The 20,408-nt window shown below is 47.7% G+C and overlaps 1 protein-coding gene across 15 annotated transcripts in view; it reads right to left on the bottom strand.

Annotated features, from left to right (window-relative positions):
* The window catches only part of cadps2 (Ca++-dependent secretion activator 2), a 1,044,194-nt gene that overhangs the window by 367,423 nt on the left and 656,363 nt on the right, over positions 1–20,408 (bottom strand). For all 15 annotated transcript variants that reach the window (XM_072484477.1, XM_072484475.1, XM_072484478.1 and 12 more), the window contains exon 9: positions 793–859. In XM_072484477.1, the coding sequence (XP_072340578.1) occupies positions 793–859 (67 nt within the window). The remainder of the gene's footprint in view (positions 1–792; positions 860–20,408) is intronic.

Genomic DNA, 20,408 nt, shown 5'->3' with positions numbered 1-20,408 from the left:
CTACAGACAGACCTGGCTCCTCCCATTAATTACATAATCTGTATCTCACTAAAATGTTTCTTGACCTGCTTAGCTATGGCTAAACACAATCCCTCACATTATCGACAGCCCAGGGAATGCCCTTTCCATAAAGAATATTCCATTTGCCAACTCTTTGTAAACAAGCAAATAGTTAACATCAATGATTATCTCACCTTTTATGAATCCTTAAACACAGCTTCAGCAGACATACTGCCTGTGAAAATTTGAACCCAGGATTTTTAATAACATCACGACAACAAAACATAAAATATAACAATTTCGTGCATTCATTGAAAAATTACAACTGCAATGATTTAATAAGGTGTAAGAATTTTGAATGCAGTTCTTTCCTTTTTAATAGCCACAACTTACTCCGTCAGGGATATACTTACATACTCACTCCCCAAGTAAATTCAGCAGATCTGCACTTCTAGCAGGAAGCTAAACTTGTCAGAGTGTGAAGGTCAGTGATACATTATAGTGCCTGTATCAGACACTAATGACTAATTCCCTTCACTAATCCCGGGTCACTAATGGCCAATAACAGAAAATGCTCAGGCCAGGCAGCATCCGTCAAGATAAACTAAGTATGATGATGCTTCTGTTATCAGCCACATCTCACCCATAGCCATGCTGAAATGCCTTTGCTGTTGTCAAATGCAATGGGAAAAAACACACAATCCACTACTCCATACTCGCGAAAGGTACATGTAAAACCCTGGCAACATCCCTCAGAAATGATGAATTAACCTAAACGCGTCACTCACTAACCTGAACCAGGACAAAGTATCGTTTCTTCCACCTCTTCCAAACCTTCTGCCCAAGTGCATAAAGGTACCTGCAAACAAGAAACAAGATTTCATGCTGTGCAGGCAAAGACAATTTCCAACACTATAAAATAAGAGGATTATTTCAGGAAAGAAAATAGTAATTTGAAGTAAACCAAGTGCACTTGTTTATGTGAAAGTGTTAATGAAAGTGTGTATGTGTGTGTGGGGTGGGGGGGGGGGGGGAGGTGTGGGGGGGGGTGGAGGTTTCCAATGACCATGGGATTTTATCCATGAGCTGCCAACTCATAAAAATACAAACCTTGAGGAAAGGGCGGTAGTGGAACGAACTGATGAGCTAAAAGTACTGGGAGTATTGCAATCCCATTTTGGCATAAATAAGATGCATCACGTTTTTCAGGGGAGATTAGTAATATTTTTCTGCTAATCGCAACACATTTTTCAGTTAATTGCAGCAAAACACTATTGCAGGGTATGCTGGTAATAAACATTTTAGACACAATTAGTAAAACTTAGACAAATTGCACAGCAACATTTTCAGATACCAGTGATTTTGGGGGGATTTTCTGGGTTTATTCGCTGAGGGTGCAAATCCTGTTGTGCCTGCGAACTCTCACAAAAGGGCCATAACGAGGTTTGTACTGGGGGATATCAGAATGAGATTTTCCCCGCTGCCGCCGCTGGTGCAGTTAGGTTCACACACAGCGAGGGCACGAATCTCATTACCATCAATCTATATACTTTCTTTTGAAAGTACTTTTATTGAACTTTTAACATTCCATATCTAAACATTTATACAGCAAAACATGTATCAACACTACAAAAGAACAGCCAACAACTGTAACAATCCCCCTTAACGACAAAAACAACCCAAACTACCCCCCAACTAAAAACCAACAGCGACCAATTCCGTAAGGTGCAATATGAATGGTCGCCATCGACGGTAGAACCCGTCAATCAACCTCTCACAGTGAAGACCTTCTTGAGGTACAGAAACTCCATCAAGTCACCTAGCCAGACTGAGGCACTGAGCCTCTACTCGACAAAATCCACCGCCCAGCAATCACCGAGATGAATACAGGGCATCTGCCCCCGCACCCTCTGCTGGTCTGACACCCTGAATGTAGCTACTAATGAACAGGGCACTAAATCAATGTTCAAGATTGCTTGATAAAAAGATTAAAAGATTGCTGATATGGTGCAAAAAAGGCCCCCAAAAAACCACCAATTTGGGAGAGGACCAGAATATGTGCGAGTGGTTCGCAGGCACTCTCGAACTCTCCTCGCATGTATCCTCAACCCCTGCAAAAAAATTGACTAACACCTCATGCCAGTGAATCGTTAAACATCCCTAACACCAACGGAACCAACAGATCTCTAAACTTCCGATAAAATTCCACCAGGAACTTGTCTGGCCCTGGCGCCTTTCCCGTCTGTATCTTTCCTAAAGCTGTGCGAACCTTGTCCAACCCCACTGGCGCCTCCAACTCCTCCCGCAATTCCTCCCCCACTCTCAAAGAAATCTACTATCCCCTGCTCATCCCCCGCTGAGTATCACCGTTTTTCACCCCTGGGAGTAGGGTCCTCTTCATGCCAAAAAAAGTCAATCCTCGAGTGCACCTTGTGTAATGGAGGAAAAATCCTTAACCGCCAAGGATCCTCCCCTTCTCCTCCGTTAATGCAGCTAACACCTTCACCATCCACGAAGGGGCCAGCTATCTTGGCCTGGAGTGATCCAACTTTGGATACAACATGCAATTAAAATCCCCCCATAAAATCAATTGATTTGTAGCTAATTCTGGAATTGTAGCCAACAACCATCCCATTCGGGACCTACATGTTCAACAACACCATGGCCTTCCCCTCCAATACACCGGTAACCATCATTTAATTGTCCCCTCACTCTCGTTGCCTAGTCATCCCCTCTCCTTACTGCTAACAGGGTCCGCCTCCAATACCTCCTCAAAAACAACCAACCCATCACTCCTGACCCACTCCACTCGCCTACCAATATGAATCTGCATACATTTAAATGTACCTAAATGGCGTATCTCCAATCTCTGCAGAGCCAGGCTTGTTGGCTCTATGAGGACCTGCCCTGTCAGAGTGACAGCACAACACACAGCCCCTGCTTCTTTTTTGACAATGTGTTTGAAGATCTGGAAAGAAAAGCTGTCTTTTTCTCTGGGGAGAAACACTTCAGTTTCCATTCAGAACCTGATACATTTCCATTTGTTGGACAAATTCCGTCCTTTGAAATGTATACATTTACCTTCCCCACTCCATTTTGTGTCTGATGTCTTCCTATGATTAGGCCCATGTCCACATAACATGTGTTATCTCAGCCAATTACGTAGACAGAGATCATACTGATTCACTCTTTCTCGTCCATTAGGACAGTCTACAAGATGCTGCTCCCCAGCTTTCCTTTGCTCTTTTTCATAGATTTCATAGAAGTTACAGTGCACAAGGAGGCCATTCGGCCCATCGAGTCTGCACAGGCTCTTGGAAAGAGCACCCTACCCGAGACCACACCTCTACACTATCCCCATTACCCAGTAACCCCACCCAACACGAAGGGCAATTTTGGACACTAAGGGCAATTTAGCATGGCCAATCCACCTAACCTGCACATCTTTGGATTGTGGGAGGAAACCGGAGCACCCGTAGGAAACCCACGCAGACACGGGGAGAACGTGCAGACTCCGCACAGACAGTGACCCAAGCTGGGAATCGAACCTAGGACCCTGGAGCTGTGAAGCAATTGTGCTAACCACCATGCTACCGTGCTGCCCTAAAGCTTTGGGGAAGCATCCATTTTCATTGAAACACCTGTCCTTCTTACTGAATGTCTGGGTTGAGATTAGGAACTGGTCATGCATAAAGGTACAGGTATTTGTAGTTCGATACATTATTCCTTGACATGCTAGATTGATGTACCTGCCTATTGAACTAAGTCTCCAAAATGCATGCCCATTTGTAAAATCTTGACCCAGGAACACTGTAAAATCCCTGGAGAACTAGGGGATTGAACTAGTGGAATGAACTGTTTTGCAAAACAAATATTAAATCAGAATCACACTTCATTTGTCAGGAAATAGACCATGTACTGCCATGATCTTCTGAGTAGCTAGCATGGCCTGCTGGCCTAACACACAACACCCTGACTGTGGTGCCCGTCCTGCCCCATCAACTGGCCCACATGGCAAAATCAGGATGGCAGGGAATTGGATTATCATGAAGAGGAAAAATGTTTAGGGCTATGAGGAGAAGGTAGGGGAGTGGCACGGGCATGGCAGGCTTAATCGACTCCACCTATGATGTAACGATTCTGTGTTTCTGTCTCTGCATCTCAGACCCTTTCACTTAATTTTTAATGAAAGCAGCAAACTTTCAACAAAAATTTGCAAAGGTTTCATTAAAGCTTTAAATCAGAGCCAGGTGATGGCATGGATCGTTTTCCACACTTTAAACAGGCTGGTCCTGTTGATATATAAATTGATCTCCTGTGTTCCTTGGAGATAGCAGTTCATAAAAAGGATGTAACAAGAAGATTCTGTTAACAGCTCTCAGGCTTTTTCTGGAGCATTTCCTTATATTTCTTCCGACACCCACAGCAGACTATGCTTCAAAGTACTTCACTGGCTGTAAAGGGCTTCCTGAGGTCCTGAAAGACATTACAGAAAAGAGTCTTTTATTCCTGCACACCAGCTTCTTAAATCAAGGGGCAGAAGTTTCCTAAAAGATGGCAGTTCTGACTGAAAACCGACATGTTTCTCCCCAGAAACAGAGCCAGGTTTTCACTCCAGACCTTCTAACACTGTCAAAAGAAATTGGTTATTTACATCGTCATTCTGGGGGGGGGGGGGGGGGGGGGGGGGGGGGGAAGAGAGAGAGACAGAGATCGGGGTGCCTCTCTGATTTCAAAGTACAGTTAAAGCCCCCCCCCCTCCCGGACATCGGGACCTCTGCAAACAAGGGGAACGGCCCCAGGCGTCCATCACAAAGGGCCAACCTATCTCCCACCACTCAGTAGTCTGTTCACCCCCCCCACCCCCCCCCCCCATCCCCACACCATGCAGGCATCAGGATGACTCCCCCCCCCCCCCCCCCCCCCCCCCCCTCTCCTCCTCCTCAATCCATTCTGGCATCGGGGAACCTCTCCCCACCCCTCTACATTTTTCTCCCCACCACCACCACCCTGATATGAGGACATCATTCCCCCCTCCACCCCATCACTGCCGGAATCCCAACATAATGGGAACATGCCCCCCCAAAACCAATACCATCAGATATTGAACTCTGTTACAAGGTCACCTGCTGCTGACATGCTCCGTAAGAGTTGGCACAGCACGTGACGGGTGATGGTTAATTGCAACCTCAAATGCCTGCCTCCTCTCCATGCAGGTGTACCGCCATGCTGACTTCTGGCAATGGCACCGTGGATGAGAAAGCTGGGCCATCCTCCTCACCACCACCACATGTGCCACTCGTAAAAGCCGAGCTGTCAGCAAACAAGTGGGTCAGGTCCTAGGCTCCTCCACCATTTGTCTGTGAGCTTAAGCTTTCATCTTGAGCTTCGCTTCTCATCATTTTCAGTGGCAGACCTACTTTTTGGGGGCCCTGAAGCTTGAACTGTTATGGGGGCCCCTTCGCAACCAGCAACGAGGTCTGGGTAACCACTGTTATCTTCTTCAATGGGGTTGTTCCACGACAGATCACCACAAATTTTCAAAAAGGTTTTACCGCTACATCTCAGATTTTGATTCAAATTGCTGTACTGGATTATCTCACATGTCAAAGTCACTGCTGTGAATAAAAATTTCCTACGCCTTATAGTTTTCGAGTTATGGGGGATGAAAATTAGGGAAATGTTATATACATGCATGATGCACCATAGAATGATGAAATAAAACATAGAAAAGACCATAGTCAATATAATCTTTTATTTTAGACACCGATGAGAATACATACTACATTTTACAAAATACTCTTTTTTCTGTTTTTTCAACAACATATTCACGTACAGTTTTGTCATATGAGAGCTTCCTTGCAATGTCATTTTCTAGAGACAATATGCATCCTTATGAACACTTTGTTGAAAAAAGTTCTTGTCTAGATCGCTATCACGAGTGCTATCACGTTGAAAATTCACATTAGCATTGCGATTGCCTTTTCAACGGCTCCCCTTTTTTGTTACGACACGTCATCTACTGTTTGTATTTCTGTCATAAATGTTAATAGTGTTTTAAATTATTTATAATTATTTTATATTAAATATATTTAGAATGAAACATCCTACATGATACTTAAAACATTTTTTTTAAAAAATTCTCCTCCTTTTTCACATTTTCTCCCGCATTTACACCCATCAACAATAAACAATAATCAGCAAGATATGTCAATCCCCATAACAATAACAACGATCCCATCCGCCCACCAACCCCCAAACATCAGCCCGCATGTTTACATAAACAAATGACAAAAAGGAATCAGGGATTACCCGTAGTCACCCTTAATTGACACAGCCCCCCCCCCCCCCACCCCCCAACTAATGTTCGATGTTATCCAGTTCTTGAAAGTGCATAATAAATAATGCCCATGAATTGTAGAACCCCTCCGAGCTTCCCCTCAGTTCAAACTTAACCTTCTCAAGGGTCAAGTATTCCAACAGGTCCCCACGCCAAGCCAGGGCACTGGGTGGGGAGGCTGCTCTCCACCCCAGCAGGATCCGCCTTCGGGCGATCAACGAAGCGAAGGCTATGATATCTGCCTCCGCACCAGTTTCCAACCCTGGCTGGTCCGACACCCCGAATATGGCCTCCTGGGGACCCGGGTCCAGTTTCACACGCACCACCTTGGAAATTACCCTAAACACCTCCTTCCAGTACTCCCCTAGCTTTGGACAGGACCAAAACATATCAACGTGATTAGCGCCCCCCTCCTCCCCCGCACCGCTCACACACATCCTCTACTCCTTCAAAAAATCGGCTCATCCTCGCCCTCGTGAGGTGCGCTCTATATACCACCTTCAGCCGTATCAGCCCCAACCTCGGTGGAAGCATTCACTCACACCAGACCCCCTCCTCCATAACCTCTCCCAGCTCTTCCTCCCGCTTTGCTTTGATCCCTTCCAGTGGTGCCTTATCCTCTTCTAGAATAGCTCCGTACACCGCTGACACTGCCCCCTTCTCCAGTCCCCTTGTCGTCAACACCTCCTCCAGCAATGTGGAGGCCGGTTCCTCTGGGAAGCCCTGTATCTCCTTCCTGCAAAATCCCGAACCTGCATGTACCTAAACATTTCTCCCTGCTCTAGCCCATATTTTGCTTCCAGCTCCCTCAATCCTGCAAACCGACCCCGAAGAAACAAACCTTTTAGCGTCTTAATCCCCTTCTCTTCCCATTTCCAAAAACTTCCATCCCACCTCCCTGGCCCAAATCTGTGGTTCCCCCAAATCGGCATTTCCCTTGACCCTACCCCCAACCCGAAATGTTGGCGAAACTGCCTCCAGATTTTCAATGAAGCTATTATTACCGGACTCACTGAATATTTCCCCGGAGCTATTGGGAGTGGCGCTGTTGCTAGTGCCTTCAGCCCTGACCCCCTGCACAAACTCTCCTCCATTCTGACCCACTGAGAATCAACCCCTCTGACCCAGCTCCGCACCTTCTCCACATTCGCCGCCCTGTAGTAGTACAACAGGTTCGGGAGACCCAAGCCCCCTGCCTGCCTTCCCCTCTGTCGCAGCACCTTTCTCACTCTGGCCACCTTCCCTACCCATATGAATGAGGTAATCCTTCCCTCAATCTCCCTGAAAAAAGACTTTGGCAGGAAAATCAGTAGGCATTGAAAAATAAACAGGAATCGCGGCAACACATTTATTATAACCGCCTGTACCCGACCCGCCAGTGACAGAGGAAGGCCGTCCCACCTTGCCAGATCGGTTTTCACTATCCCCACCAAACTAGTGATGTTGTACCTGCGAAGCCTTCCCCCACTCCCGGGCAACCTGCACCCCCAGATACCTAAAATGAGTCCCTGCTCTACGGAATGGCAGCCCCCCCACCCCTGCCCCCACCCCCGGCCGAGAAACCACAAAATACTCACTCTTGTCCAGGTTCAGCTTGTACCTCGAGAAAGACCCAAATACCCGCAGTAGCTCCAATATTCCTCCTATCGACGCACTCGGTTCCGACACATACAGCAGCAAGTCGTCGGCATATAAGGACACCCTAAGCTCTATTCCCCCCCGCACTATTCCTTTCCATGCTCCCGAACTTCTCAATGCGATGGCCAACGGCTCAATTGCAAGTGCAAACAGCAGGGGGGACAGAGGACATCCCTGTCTCGTCCCACGGTGGAGAGAAAAGTATCTCGAACTGATATTATTTGTGCGGACACTCGCCTTCGGCTCCTTATATAATAGCTTTACCCAGTTCACAAACCTTGGTCCAATCCTAAACTGCTCCAGCACTGCCATCAGGTACCCCCATTCTACCCGATCAAATGCCTTCTCGGCGTCCAATGCCACAACTACCTCTGTTTCCTTCCCTTCTGCCGGTGCCATAACAACGTTCAAAACCCTCCTAATGTTCGAAAACAGCTGCCTCCCTTTCACGAACCCCGTCTGATCCTCCCCTATTACCTTCGGAAGGCACTCCTCCAGCCTACCCACCAGTACCTTCGCCAACACTTTTGCGTCCACATTCAGAAGTGATATGGGCCGATACAACCCACCCTCCGTCGGACCTTATCTTTTTTTAGTAACAGGGAAATCGATGCCTGCCCCAAGGTTTGCGGCAACACCCCCTTCCCTATCGCCTCCTCAAACATCCCCACCATCAGGGGTGCCAACCTATCCTTAAATTTGTTATAATATTCCACCGGAAACCCATCCAGCCCTGCCACCTTCCCCAACTGCATCCTCCCAATCGCATCCTTTATCTCCTGCTCCACTATTGCTCCTTCTAATGTAGCCCTGTCCCCCTCCCCTAGCCTCGGGTACTCCAACCCATCTAGAAATTCCTGCATCTCACGGTCTCCCCCAGGTGGCTCTGACTTGTACAACCTCTCATAAAACTCCTCAAAAACCTTGTTAATCAGCACTGGGGCCACCACCAACCTCCCTGCCCTATCCTTCACCTGAAGAATTTCCCTTGCCGCTGCCTCCCTCCGGAGCTGACCTGCTAACTTATCTCCATGTTCATAAACTGCACCCCTTGCTCGTCTCAGTTGGCGCACCGCCTTCCTGGTGGACAGTCGGTCGAAGCTCGCCTGTAGTTCCTTCCTCTTTTCCAGCTTCGCCGGGTCCCCATCCTCTGCATACCTCCTATCTACCTCCAACATCTCATCTATTACCCTCAGCCACTCCAACCTCTCCTCTTTATCCACCCTGGCCTTAAACAAAATTACCTCACCTCTCACCACCGCCTTTAGAGCCGCCCAGACGACTGCCTTCGACACCTCACCCGTACAATTGAAACCTACATATTCCTTAATTATCTTTTCAATTTTCTCACAGAACACTTGGTTCCCCAAAAACCCCAGATCCAGTTTCCACACCTCTGCGCTGCCCCCTTCTCCAGCACCATATTCACCCAATGTGGAGCGTGGTCTGACACTGCAATTGCAGAGTATTCCGACCCCTTGACTCCAGCCAGCAAAGCCTTCCCCACCACAAAAAAGTCGATCCGCGAGTATACCTTATGGACCGCTGAGAAAAATGATTACTCCCGTTCCCTTGGGTGCAGGAACCTCGAGGGTCCACCCCTCCCATTTCCACCATTAGCCCAGCCAGCGCCCTCGCCCCCCCCCTGATGGGACCAGCGAGCGCGTGATCTGTCCAACCTTGACTCCTGCACTAAGTTCCAGTCCCCCCCCCCCCCAACAATCAGCTCATGCGTGTCCAAGTCGGGAATAGCCCCAAACACCTTCCTCGCGAATCCCACATCATCCCAATTGGGACCGTATACACTTAACAGCGCCACTAATCTCCCCTCCAGCGCGCCAGCCACAATCACATATCTACCCCCCTGATCTGCCACCAACTTCTCCATCTGGAAGCGTACCCTTTTGTTGACCAGCACCGCTACCCCTCGAGCCCTTCCATCAAATCTGGAGTGAAACACTTGGCTAACCCAGCCCTTTTTAAGTCTCACCTGGTCCTTCACCCTCAAGGGAGTCTCCTGCAGCATTGCTACATCGGCTTTCAAACTTTTAAGATGTGCAAGCACCCTTGACCTCTTGACCGGACCTCCTAGCCCTCTCATGTTCCATAAGACCATAAGACATAGGAGCGGAAGTAAGGCCAATCGGCCCATCGAGTCCACTCCGCCATTCAATCATGGCTGATTTCAACTCCATTTACCCGCTCTCTCTCCATAGCCCTTAATTCCTCGAGAAATCAAGAATTTATCAACTTCTGTCTTAAAGACACTCAACGTCCCGGCCTCCACCGCCCTCTGTGGCAATGAATTCCACAGACCCACCACTCTCTGGCTGAAGAAATTTCTCCTCATCTCTGTTCTAAAGTGACTCCCTTTTATTCTAAGGCTGTGCCCTCGGGTCCTAGTCTCCCCTGCTAATGGAAACAACTTCCCTACATCCACCCTATCTAAGCCATTCATTATCTTGTAAGTTTCTATTAGATCTCCCCTCAACCTCCTAAACTCCAATGAATATAATCCCAGGATCCTCAGACGTTCATCGTATGTTAGGCCTACCATTCCTGGGATCATCCGAGTGAATCTCCGCTGGACCCGCTCCAGTGCCAGTATGTCCTTCCTGAGGTGTGGGGCCCAAAATTGCTCACAGTATTCTAAATGGGGCCTAACTAATGCTTTATAAAGCTTCAGAAGTACATCCCTGCTTTTATATTCCAAGCCTCTTGAGATGAATGACAACATTGCATTTGCTTTCTTAATTACGGACTCAACCTGCAAGTTTACCTTTAGAGAATCCTGGACTAGGACTCCCAAGTCCCTTTGCACTTCAGCATTATGAATTTTGTCACCATTTAGAAAATAGTCCATGCCTCTATTCTTTTTTCCAAAGTGCAAGACCTCGCACTTGCCCATGTTGAATTTCATCAGCCATTTCTTGGACCACTCCTAAACTGTCTAAATCTTTCTGCAGCCTCCCCACCTCTTCCATACTACCTGCCCCTCCACCTATCTTTGTATCATCGGCAAACTTAGCCAGAATGCCCCCAGTCCCGTCATCTAGATCGTTAATATATAAAGAGAACAGCTGTGGCCCCAACACTGAACCCTGCGGGACACCACTCGTCACCGGTTGCCATTCCGAAAAAGAACCTTTTATCCCAACTCTCTGCCTTCTGCCTGACAGCCAATCGTCAATCCATGTTAGTACCTTGCCTCGAATACCATGGGCCCTTATTTTACTCAGCAGTCTCCCGTGAGGCACCTTATCAAAGGCCTTTTGGAAGTCAAGATAGATAACATCCATTGGCTCTCCTTGGTCTAACCTATTTGTTATCTCTTCAAAGAACTCTAACAGGTTTGTCAGGCACGACCTCCCCTTACTAAATCCATGCTGACTTGTCCTAATCTGACCCTGCACTTCCAAGAATTTAGAAATCTCATCCTTAACAATGGTTTCTAGAATCTTGTCAACAACCGAGGTTAGGCTAATTGGCCTATAATTTTCCATCTTTTTCCTTGTTCCCTTCTTGAACAGGGGGGTTACAACAGCGATTTTCCAATCCTCTGGGACTTTCCTGGACTCCAGTGACTTTTGAAAGATCATAACTAATGCCTCCACTATTTCTTCAGCTATCTCCTTTAGAACTCTAGGATGTAGTCCATCTGGGCCCGGAGATTTATCAATTTTTAGACCTCTTAGTTTCTCTAGCACTTTCTCTTTTGTGATGGCTACCATATTCAACTCTGCCCCCTGACTCTCTGGAATTGGTGGGATATTACTCATGTCTTCTACTGTGAAGACTGACACAAAGTACTTATTTAGTTCCTCAGCTATTTCCTTGTCTCCCTTCACAAAATTACCAGCGTCATTTTGGAGCGGCCCAATGTCAATGTTTGCCTCCCGTTTGTTTTTAATGTATTTAAAGAAACTTTTACTATCATTCCTAATGTTACTGGCTAGCCTACCTTCATATTTGATCCTCTCTTTCCTTATTTCTCTCTTTGTTATCCTCTGTTTGTTTTTGTAGCCTTCCCAATCTTCTGACTTCCCACTACTCTTTGCCACATTATAGGCTTTCTCTTTTGCTTTGATGCATTCCCTAACTTCCTTTGTCAGCCATGGCTGCCTAATCCCCCCTCTGATAACCTTTCTTTTCTTTGGGATGAACCTCTGCACTGTGTCCTCAATTACTCCCAGAAACTCCTGCCATTGCTGTTCTACTGTCTTTCCCACTAGGCTCTGCTCCCAGTCGATTTTCGTCAGTTCCTCCCTCATGCCCCTGTAGTTACCTTTATTTAACTGTAACACCTTTACATCTGATTCTACCTTCTTTCTTTCAAATTGGAGATTGAATTCTACCATATTATGATCACTGCCTCCTAAGTGCTCCCTTACTTTAAGATCTTTAATCAAGTCTGGCTCATTACATAACACTAAGTCCAGAATGGCCTGTTCCCTCGTGGGCTCCATCACAAGCTGTTCCAAAAAGCCCTCCTGTAAACATTCAATGAATTCCCTTTCCTTGGGTCCACTGGCAGCATTATTTACCGAGTCCATCTGCATATTGAAGTCCCCCATGATCACTGTGACCTTGCCTTTCTGACATGCACTTTCTATTTCGTGGTGCATTCGTAGTTCCACGTGACTATCCTTACTGGGGGTCTCTCACCTCCCCCACCTTTCTTATCCACCATCACCATACCACCGGGCCCTGCCCCATAAGCCTGACCCGCCCTTGTCCACTGTTAACATCGAACCCCTTCCCCCCCTCCCAAGAACCCCCCCTACAAAAACATCCCCCAACATCCATCTCTCCACCCTGTCTTGCTCGCCTCGTAGGCCCATTGAAGCCTGCTATCCAGGCTCCAACATCCGCAGCTCTCCTCTCACCTCACCCCCGTTCACTAACCGACTTTAGTTGGCTAGCGCGGGTGTTCCACCCAGTCCCAGAGAAAGAAACACCAAAACAAACCCAACAATCCAACCCCTACAATTCACTAACATAACATTTAACCGTCGCAACACAGAACACCATTAACTTGAACTCTGTAACAATGCAAAGAGAAGTAAATTTCAATACAAATCAGTAAAAAGAAAGTTGTAACATTTGTACATTTTCCAGCCGCTCAAACACAGTCCACAGTCTTTCTTCCAGTTCCGCTCTTCACGTCTGTCCCAAGCCTTCTGCCCTCACGAACACCTCAGCCGCCTCTGCTGTCTCAGAATAAAAGTCTTTGGCGTTATATGTTACTCTCAACTTCGCCGGGTGCACCACACCAAATCGCACCCCCTTCTTGTACAAAGCCGCCTTCACTCGCCCAAACGCCGCTTGTCTTTTTGCCAACTCCACCGTCAAGTCCTGGTAGACCGAACAGCAGAACCATCCCACAGGCACCTCACGCTCCTGCTTCGCCCAGCTTAATACCTTCTCCTTCATGCAAAACTTATAGAAACAGATAATTACTGCCCTTGGCGGCTCGTTGACTTTGGGCTTCGGCCTTAATGACCGATGAGCTCGGTCTAGCTCGTACAGGGTGGGGCTCTCACCCAACCCATCAGCTCCGCCAACTTCTTAGCGAAGTATTGCGTTGGCCTTGGGCCCTCTGTCCCTTCGGGCAAGCCCACAATTCTTAAATTGTGCCACCTTGAGCGGTTTTCCAAGTCTTCCAGCTTTGCTCGGAGTCCTCTGTTAACCTCCACCACCCTCCGCAGCTCGTCCCCCATCGAGGTTACCTGGTCGCTGTGTCGTGTCACGGCCTCCTCCACCTCCTTCACCTTCTCGCCCTGCTCTGTCACCTCGGCCGATGCCTTTGCCACCTCCACCCTCATCGGGCCGATTGCCTCCTCCACCAATGACCACAATACGACCGCTGTCTCTTTCCTCAAGGCCTCCATGTGCCTCACAAACTGTTTTTCCAGCTCCACCGCCATCACCTCGATCATCTTGGGGCCTTGCCTTGCAGTTCGGCTTCCGCCATCCTGTCAACACTTTTGCTCGTCTTCTCCTTCGGCGGCAAACCCGCGTTTCCTCCTTTCTTCGACACTGCTCTTCGCATCCTTTAGCGGCTTATTGCTTTTTATCTTTCTTTTCTCCTCTCTCCCCCTTCACCCTCCTGTCCTTCATCAATCTGACATTCTTTTTTTGAAAAAAAAAAGGGGGAGAGAAACAAAAACTTTCACCAAACTTCCTTAAACCTTCTTTCTTTCTCCTCTGCATTCATCCAGAGCTCCCCTGGGACGAGGCTTCAACCTTCTTTCTTCTTCCTAGGTGGGAGCCATCCGACGTAGAGCACCCTCCCTACATAGTGCCCTGGCCTTGGGCCTGCCACCTCAGCCTCCTCGTAGCTCCGCCCCCGCTGCTCTAACCTGCCGCGCCGGGCCCAGCACCTCAGCCCCGCCGCCCGACACCCGCGTGGGGTTCTTCACCGGTTTTTAAACCGGCCCCGCTGGCTGCTCGTGACGGCCCCAAAGGCCGACGATAGTCGGGGAGTGCGTGAGGATTCGGGGATTTCCCCGAAATCGCCGCGAATCGTGGCCACCGGCGGGATCTCTTGTTGTTGCGGCCGCCCTGCTCGCCCACGCCACCGGAAGTCCCCCCTACATGATCCTTTTAATTTTTATTTTAACTATTATTTTGTATTGAATTACACTATATTATTATTATTATTATTTTTTAAAAACCTCTTCTCATACAGTAGACACAAAACTGTTAAGCAATGTGGACTAAAGTCGCTTCTGGGGCCCCTCCGGGATTAGGGGCCCTGAAGCTTAAGCTTCATTAGTTTCATAGTAGATCCGCTCCTGGTCATTTTGCTATCTCTGTTCGCCCTCTGTCCCTTCAAGCCATGATGAAGTCTACTGGTGAGTTAAAATGCCTGTTGGTCTTTTCCAAATTTCCCCTATTCCAAATCTTTAAGTTTCGCTCACACCCATTTGACTGCTCCCTTACACAAGTCCACGCCTACTGTTCAGTTTGGGGACAATTATGCAAATTGTATGATCTTAGATGTTCTATTAGCACATTACTAGTCTGACTGGATTTGCACCCACTCTCAACCAGGATTCAACAGCAGTAGTGATGGAAATCAGCCTCAACACACATAATTTTGGGCACGTGTGCAAGGCTGATGTGTTGCTTCTACCAGTGTCTGTACAACCATAATGGGAAAGACAAATACTCGACCATCCTGTCACAAAGGCTTTCATTTCTATGAAAGGCAATGTGACATGAAATAATCTGAGTTCAAAAAAAATGTAGACATTGGTTAATGAGCTGTGTAAATGAGGTAACTGATGGAGATGTACAAAGAGATAAATCAGATCACTATAAAATACAGTATGGGCGCATATAAGCAAATACATAATGACCGTTTTCTATTTCCATTAAGCAATATCCACCGGATTATGTTTGTTCTGGAAAGCAGCCATACCAGTATTTTATTTGCTCCAGTGGTTTAGTTAATCACCAGGGTTTGCAGATCACTGAGGACAGTTTCTGTATAAACAGCTCTTGACATTCTGTCACATAAAATGCCCATCTTTATTTCCTTTTATATGTGGAGACTATATATAAATAGTGGGTGGCATGCCTCAAGGTTACATTTCATGACATTATGATTACTACAAAGAGTAGGTCATTTTGGTCGCCAAGAACAAACATGTCCAAGAGCTCCCTTATAAGCAGAAGGTGCAACATTGCAGCCCTAATCAGTTTGCGATTCAAGGGATTCTATGGATACAATCACTTCTAAATAAAGGGCATTTCATCCCAAAGTTTTGACCTTCACATGCGTGCTCAGTACTGGGCAGCGTTTAAGCTAATTTGGAAGGGGGATGGGATCCAAAGTAACAGTACAGTGGGTGAGAAGATGGAGTCAAATATAGAGGATAAATCAGGCAAGTACAGTGGGAAGAGCAGACAGAGGTTATGATAAGGCACATGGGAGGACTGGTAAATAAGCTGCTTTTATTTCAATGCGAGGAACCTGATGGGTGAGATTGATTAGAGTGTTGATCAGCACACACAATTATGACATTATGGCAAACACAAAACCTCGGTTGAGAGAAGGGCATGACTGTCAGCTGAGCATCCCAGGGTATAGACGTTTCAGGTGTGATAGAGGGGGAGGCAAAAGAGGAGGAAGAATTGCACGCATTCAGGGAGGGATAGAAAGGCAGATTATGTAGGCAAACCTCTCAGAAGAAGAAAAATTGGGTAATAATAGGGGATTTCAACCTCCTCAATACTAATTGAGATATTCAAAGTGTGAAAGGCTTAGAGGGGGTGGAATTCTTAAAACGTTTCCAAGAGAGCTTTTTATGCCAATACATAGAAACCTCTACAAGGGAGGGGCAGTGCTCCATCTCGCTTTAGGGATCCAGGGCAAACTGGATCCAAAACTGGCTTAGAGGGTGATAGTTGAATGTTGTTTTTGTTACTGGAAGACTGTGCCCAGTCAGGGATTGGTGCTGGGTCCCTTGTAATGTGTAGTATACGTTAATGATCTGGATGTGAATGTAGGAGGAATGATAAGTAAGTTCGCAGATTACACAAAAATTGCTGATGTGGCAAATAGTGAGGAGCAAGGCCTTAAATTACAGGATGATATAGATGGGCTGGTTTGATGGGCACAATAATAATCGTTATTGTCACAAGTAGGCTTACATTAGCACTGCAATGAAGTTACTGTGAAAATCCCCGAGTTGCCACACACTGGCGCCTGTTCGGATACACAGAGGGAGAATTCAGAACGTCCAATTCACCTAACAAGTATGTCTTTCGGGATTTGTGGGAGGAAACCAGAGCACCAGGAGGAAACCCATGTAGACACAGGGAGAACGTGCAGACTCCGCACAGATGTGACCCAAGCTGGGAATCAAATCCAGGTCCCTGGTGCAGTTTGGGAAGACTTATAAGGCAAGGGAATACACAATGGTAGGATCGTAGGTGTACAGTGGATCTTGGTGTGAAAGTCCACAGATCTCTGAACACAGAAGGACAGGTGCATAAGGTGGTTAAGAAGACTTATGGGATTCTTGCCTTTATTAACTGAGGCATTGAATTTAAGAGCAGGGAGGTTAGGTTGGAGCTGTATAAAACGCTGGTTAGGCCCCAGCTGGCGTACAGTGTGCAATTCTGGTCACCACACTGTAGGAAGAGATTACGATGGAGAGGGTGCAGAGGAGATTTACCAGGATGTTGTCTGGCCTGGAGTGCGTCCTCTATCAAGAGAGACTGGATAGGCTGGGGTTGTTTTCGCTGGAGCAGTGAAGGCTCAGGGTGACCTGATTGAGATGTATAAAATTATGAGGGACATGGATAGGAAGGTACTTTTCCCTTAGTGGAGGGATCAATAACCAGGGAGCATAGCGTGGTGGAGGCCGGAACCCTCACAACTTTTAAGTATTTAGGTGAGCACTTGAAATGCCATAGCATATAAATCCACGGGCCAAGTACTGGAAAATGGGATGAGAATAGATAGGTGCTTGATGGCTGGCGCAGACACCATGGGCCGAAGGGTCTCTTTGCATGTTATAAAACTCTATGGCTCTATGTGGGTGCGTGGGGGGTTAGATGCCATTTCATGTACATGTGCAGGTTACACAGATGCAGTTTGCAATTCTGACCAGTCCAATATTTCAGTTATCCTTTGTTTACCAGCCCTATTAAGGTAAGTCTCAAGTGTCCGTTTACTCAAAATGGCAGTCTACTTTAAGCCTGCAATCTGCTTACTTAACACAGGATTATCCAACAAAGAAATTAATACCATTGACACAAAGCTGGGATTTAGCCTGCTTCTCAGCTTTACAGCACTCGGATTTTCAAATTTACGATCTACTTTACAAGATAATCCCAGAGTACAAATTCTCTCGCATATTCTTTCACTGACCAGTGAGTGTAATGTACTGAAATCACAGCTGACGGGAGGCGGACAAAACGTTTGAGTCCTTTGACCCAAAAGCAGTGCAAATGCAGCAAAGTCAAACTCTCAAAGATTTTGCATGAGAGAAGTACCATGGATTAAATCACACCTTTGATGTGCCGAAATGAGACATTCATGGAAAAGAACTCGCTCTGCACAGGTACCTTTTTAAAAATCACAATTCCTAACTCAAGCTCTCTCTGGAATCACAAACCATTTTAAAGAAACCAGAAGCCTCACAGGAACGTCTGTTCGGAGAGAGAGGCTATGGTTTGGTTTCTGCAGGCTTTGTTTTAAGATCTCATTCATTAAGGGGAACTTTTCCCCTTAGTGGGGTGCTGAATAGCCAGGGGGCGTAAGGTTAAGGTCAGGTGCAGGAGATTTAGGCAGGATTTGAGGAAAATCCTTTTCACTCTGAGGCTGGTGGGATTCTGGAACTCACTGCCTGAAAGGGTGGTAGCGGCTGGAACCCTCACAACATTTAAGAAGCATTTAGATGAGCATTTGAAACGCCATAGCTACAAGGTCTTACAAGGTCAAGTGCTGGAACATGGGATCAGAATAGATAGGTGGTTGATGGGCAGCGCAGACATGGCAGGCCGAACGGACTCCTTCTGTGCAGTAAAAGTCTATACAACCCTAAATGCAATTCTGAGGAAACATTGGGCTTGATATTGAGTTAACGCTGGGGCCAGGATTCGAAGGGACAGTTCTTCAGCTCCAACTTACCTCTAGGCTATGTTTGTGGAGGCAGAAGTGAGGCTGGAGGGGTGGGGAGGAGGGGGTTTGCAGGGGCAGGGTTACTCTTAGTCTGCAACATAATTTCTCAGGGTCCACTTACAGCAAATGAAGGGAGATAAGAGTGGGATTTTCCAGGCAGGTCGAGCAACCCTCTCAGCCTGACCGGGTGCTGCCCCCTCGAGGGCATCCTGTAAAAAACACTTTATTTTATGTTCAGAAATACTGGCGGACAGGCATCTCCATTTTGAAGTGCCCTCTTCCTCACTTACCTGTCATTAGAGCTGTTGCTCATTTTCACGTAGGAAAGCCTCTGATTGGCTTCACGAGTCGGCCTGCCTGAGTTGGACATTGAGCCCACTTCCATCAGTTAATTGGCTGTACTGGGGAAAATCACAATCAGTGACTGTTTCCCTACACAAAGCAGGCTTCGGACCCACGTTTCAGCCTGAAGGCTTCGTCCAGAAGCCGCAGGCAAACTCCTGTCCACGTTTATTCTGGGAAGGTTTTTAAGAGAAGCCCAGGAAGCCTATCTGGTGTTACTTTGGAAGTCATGAATCATCTCTTGCACATATACAGCCCAGAAGTATGAAGCATTGCAGCCTCCCCACCCACAACATCTCCAGCATTCTCACTCTGAAGTTTAGAGATCTAGAGATAAAAACAATGGGCTGGATTCTACGTTTTTGGGACTATGTCCCCATGCAGCTGTGAAAACCGTAGTCTTTTACGCCAGGAAAACTGGCATCAAAACGCCACAGATCCACCGTCTTGCAGGGGGGCTAACAGGCAACTGTCGAGGAGCTCGCAGCTCCAGCTGTCGTTACGGGCCCGCACGTCCGGGTCTGAGGCCGCGCTTGCGCACGGTGGCAGCCTCCAGCGACCGTGCCATGCTCCATGGTGGACTCGGCCCGCAGACCAGGGCTGCCAAAATAGTGCCCCGCATCGGTCACTCGCCCGACCCAGACCGCCCGCACACACTGCCCTCCCCCGACTGTGGCGGCATCACGAGTGAGTAGATACCAACGCCTCCCCTCCAATCCCCCTTGCCCCGAAACCCGTCCACCCCCACGGGAGTATCCATCCCCCAACTCTCGACCCATAACCCTCCCTCCACTCCCCTCCCACCACTGTGAATTACGCATGTGGCTAACATTGCCCCCTTTGTGTCTCCTCAGGAAAAGCTTCCCCTAAGTGACGGGAGAGGGCCCAAATTGGTGGAAGGGTGCCAGAAATCAGAATCCTCACCACCTTCGAGGGTGTGCCCTGGAGGTGACTGGTGCGGCCGAGGACAGAGCGATCACCAATGGAGAGGCTGGTGGACGCCGCAGAGGTGAGAAACCACTGGTATCCACCCGGGAGACCTGTCAAACATAGGTTGTTCGTGCCTTACTGACTGGCCCATCCTTCCCAATGACCACATGTTGATTCTCCTGCAGATCCTCCAGCCGACGGGGCCGGCCAATCCCGGGCAGCACCCGCTCCAGCATCCCAGGAGACCAAATTGGAGGAGAGCTCCGAGGATGCCATCATAATAGTCGCTGCAAAGCTGCCATTCCCACCCTCCACCAGTGCAGATACACACATCTCAATGGTAATTGTCAGTGGTCAGACTTCTGGGGCACAATCTGGTGAGCACCACACTGCTGACGGTGCATATCAGGTGGAGGTAGGAACCGCCAGGTGAGGCAGCAGTCAGAGGTCTGCTGGATCCCAGGACCAGCTGGGTCCCAGCCATGCTGAGTCTGTGGAACAAGGTTGCCCGGATCTGAT

Source organism: Scyliorhinus torazame, chromosome 19 (assembly GCF_047496885.1).
Source record: "Scyliorhinus torazame isolate Kashiwa2021f chromosome 19, sScyTor2.1, whole genome shotgun sequence".
Lineage (NCBI taxonomy): Eukaryota > Metazoa > Chordata > Chondrichthyes > Carcharhiniformes > Scyliorhinidae > Scyliorhinus > Scyliorhinus torazame.
This window is presented reverse-complemented; position numbering and strand designations above follow the sequence as displayed.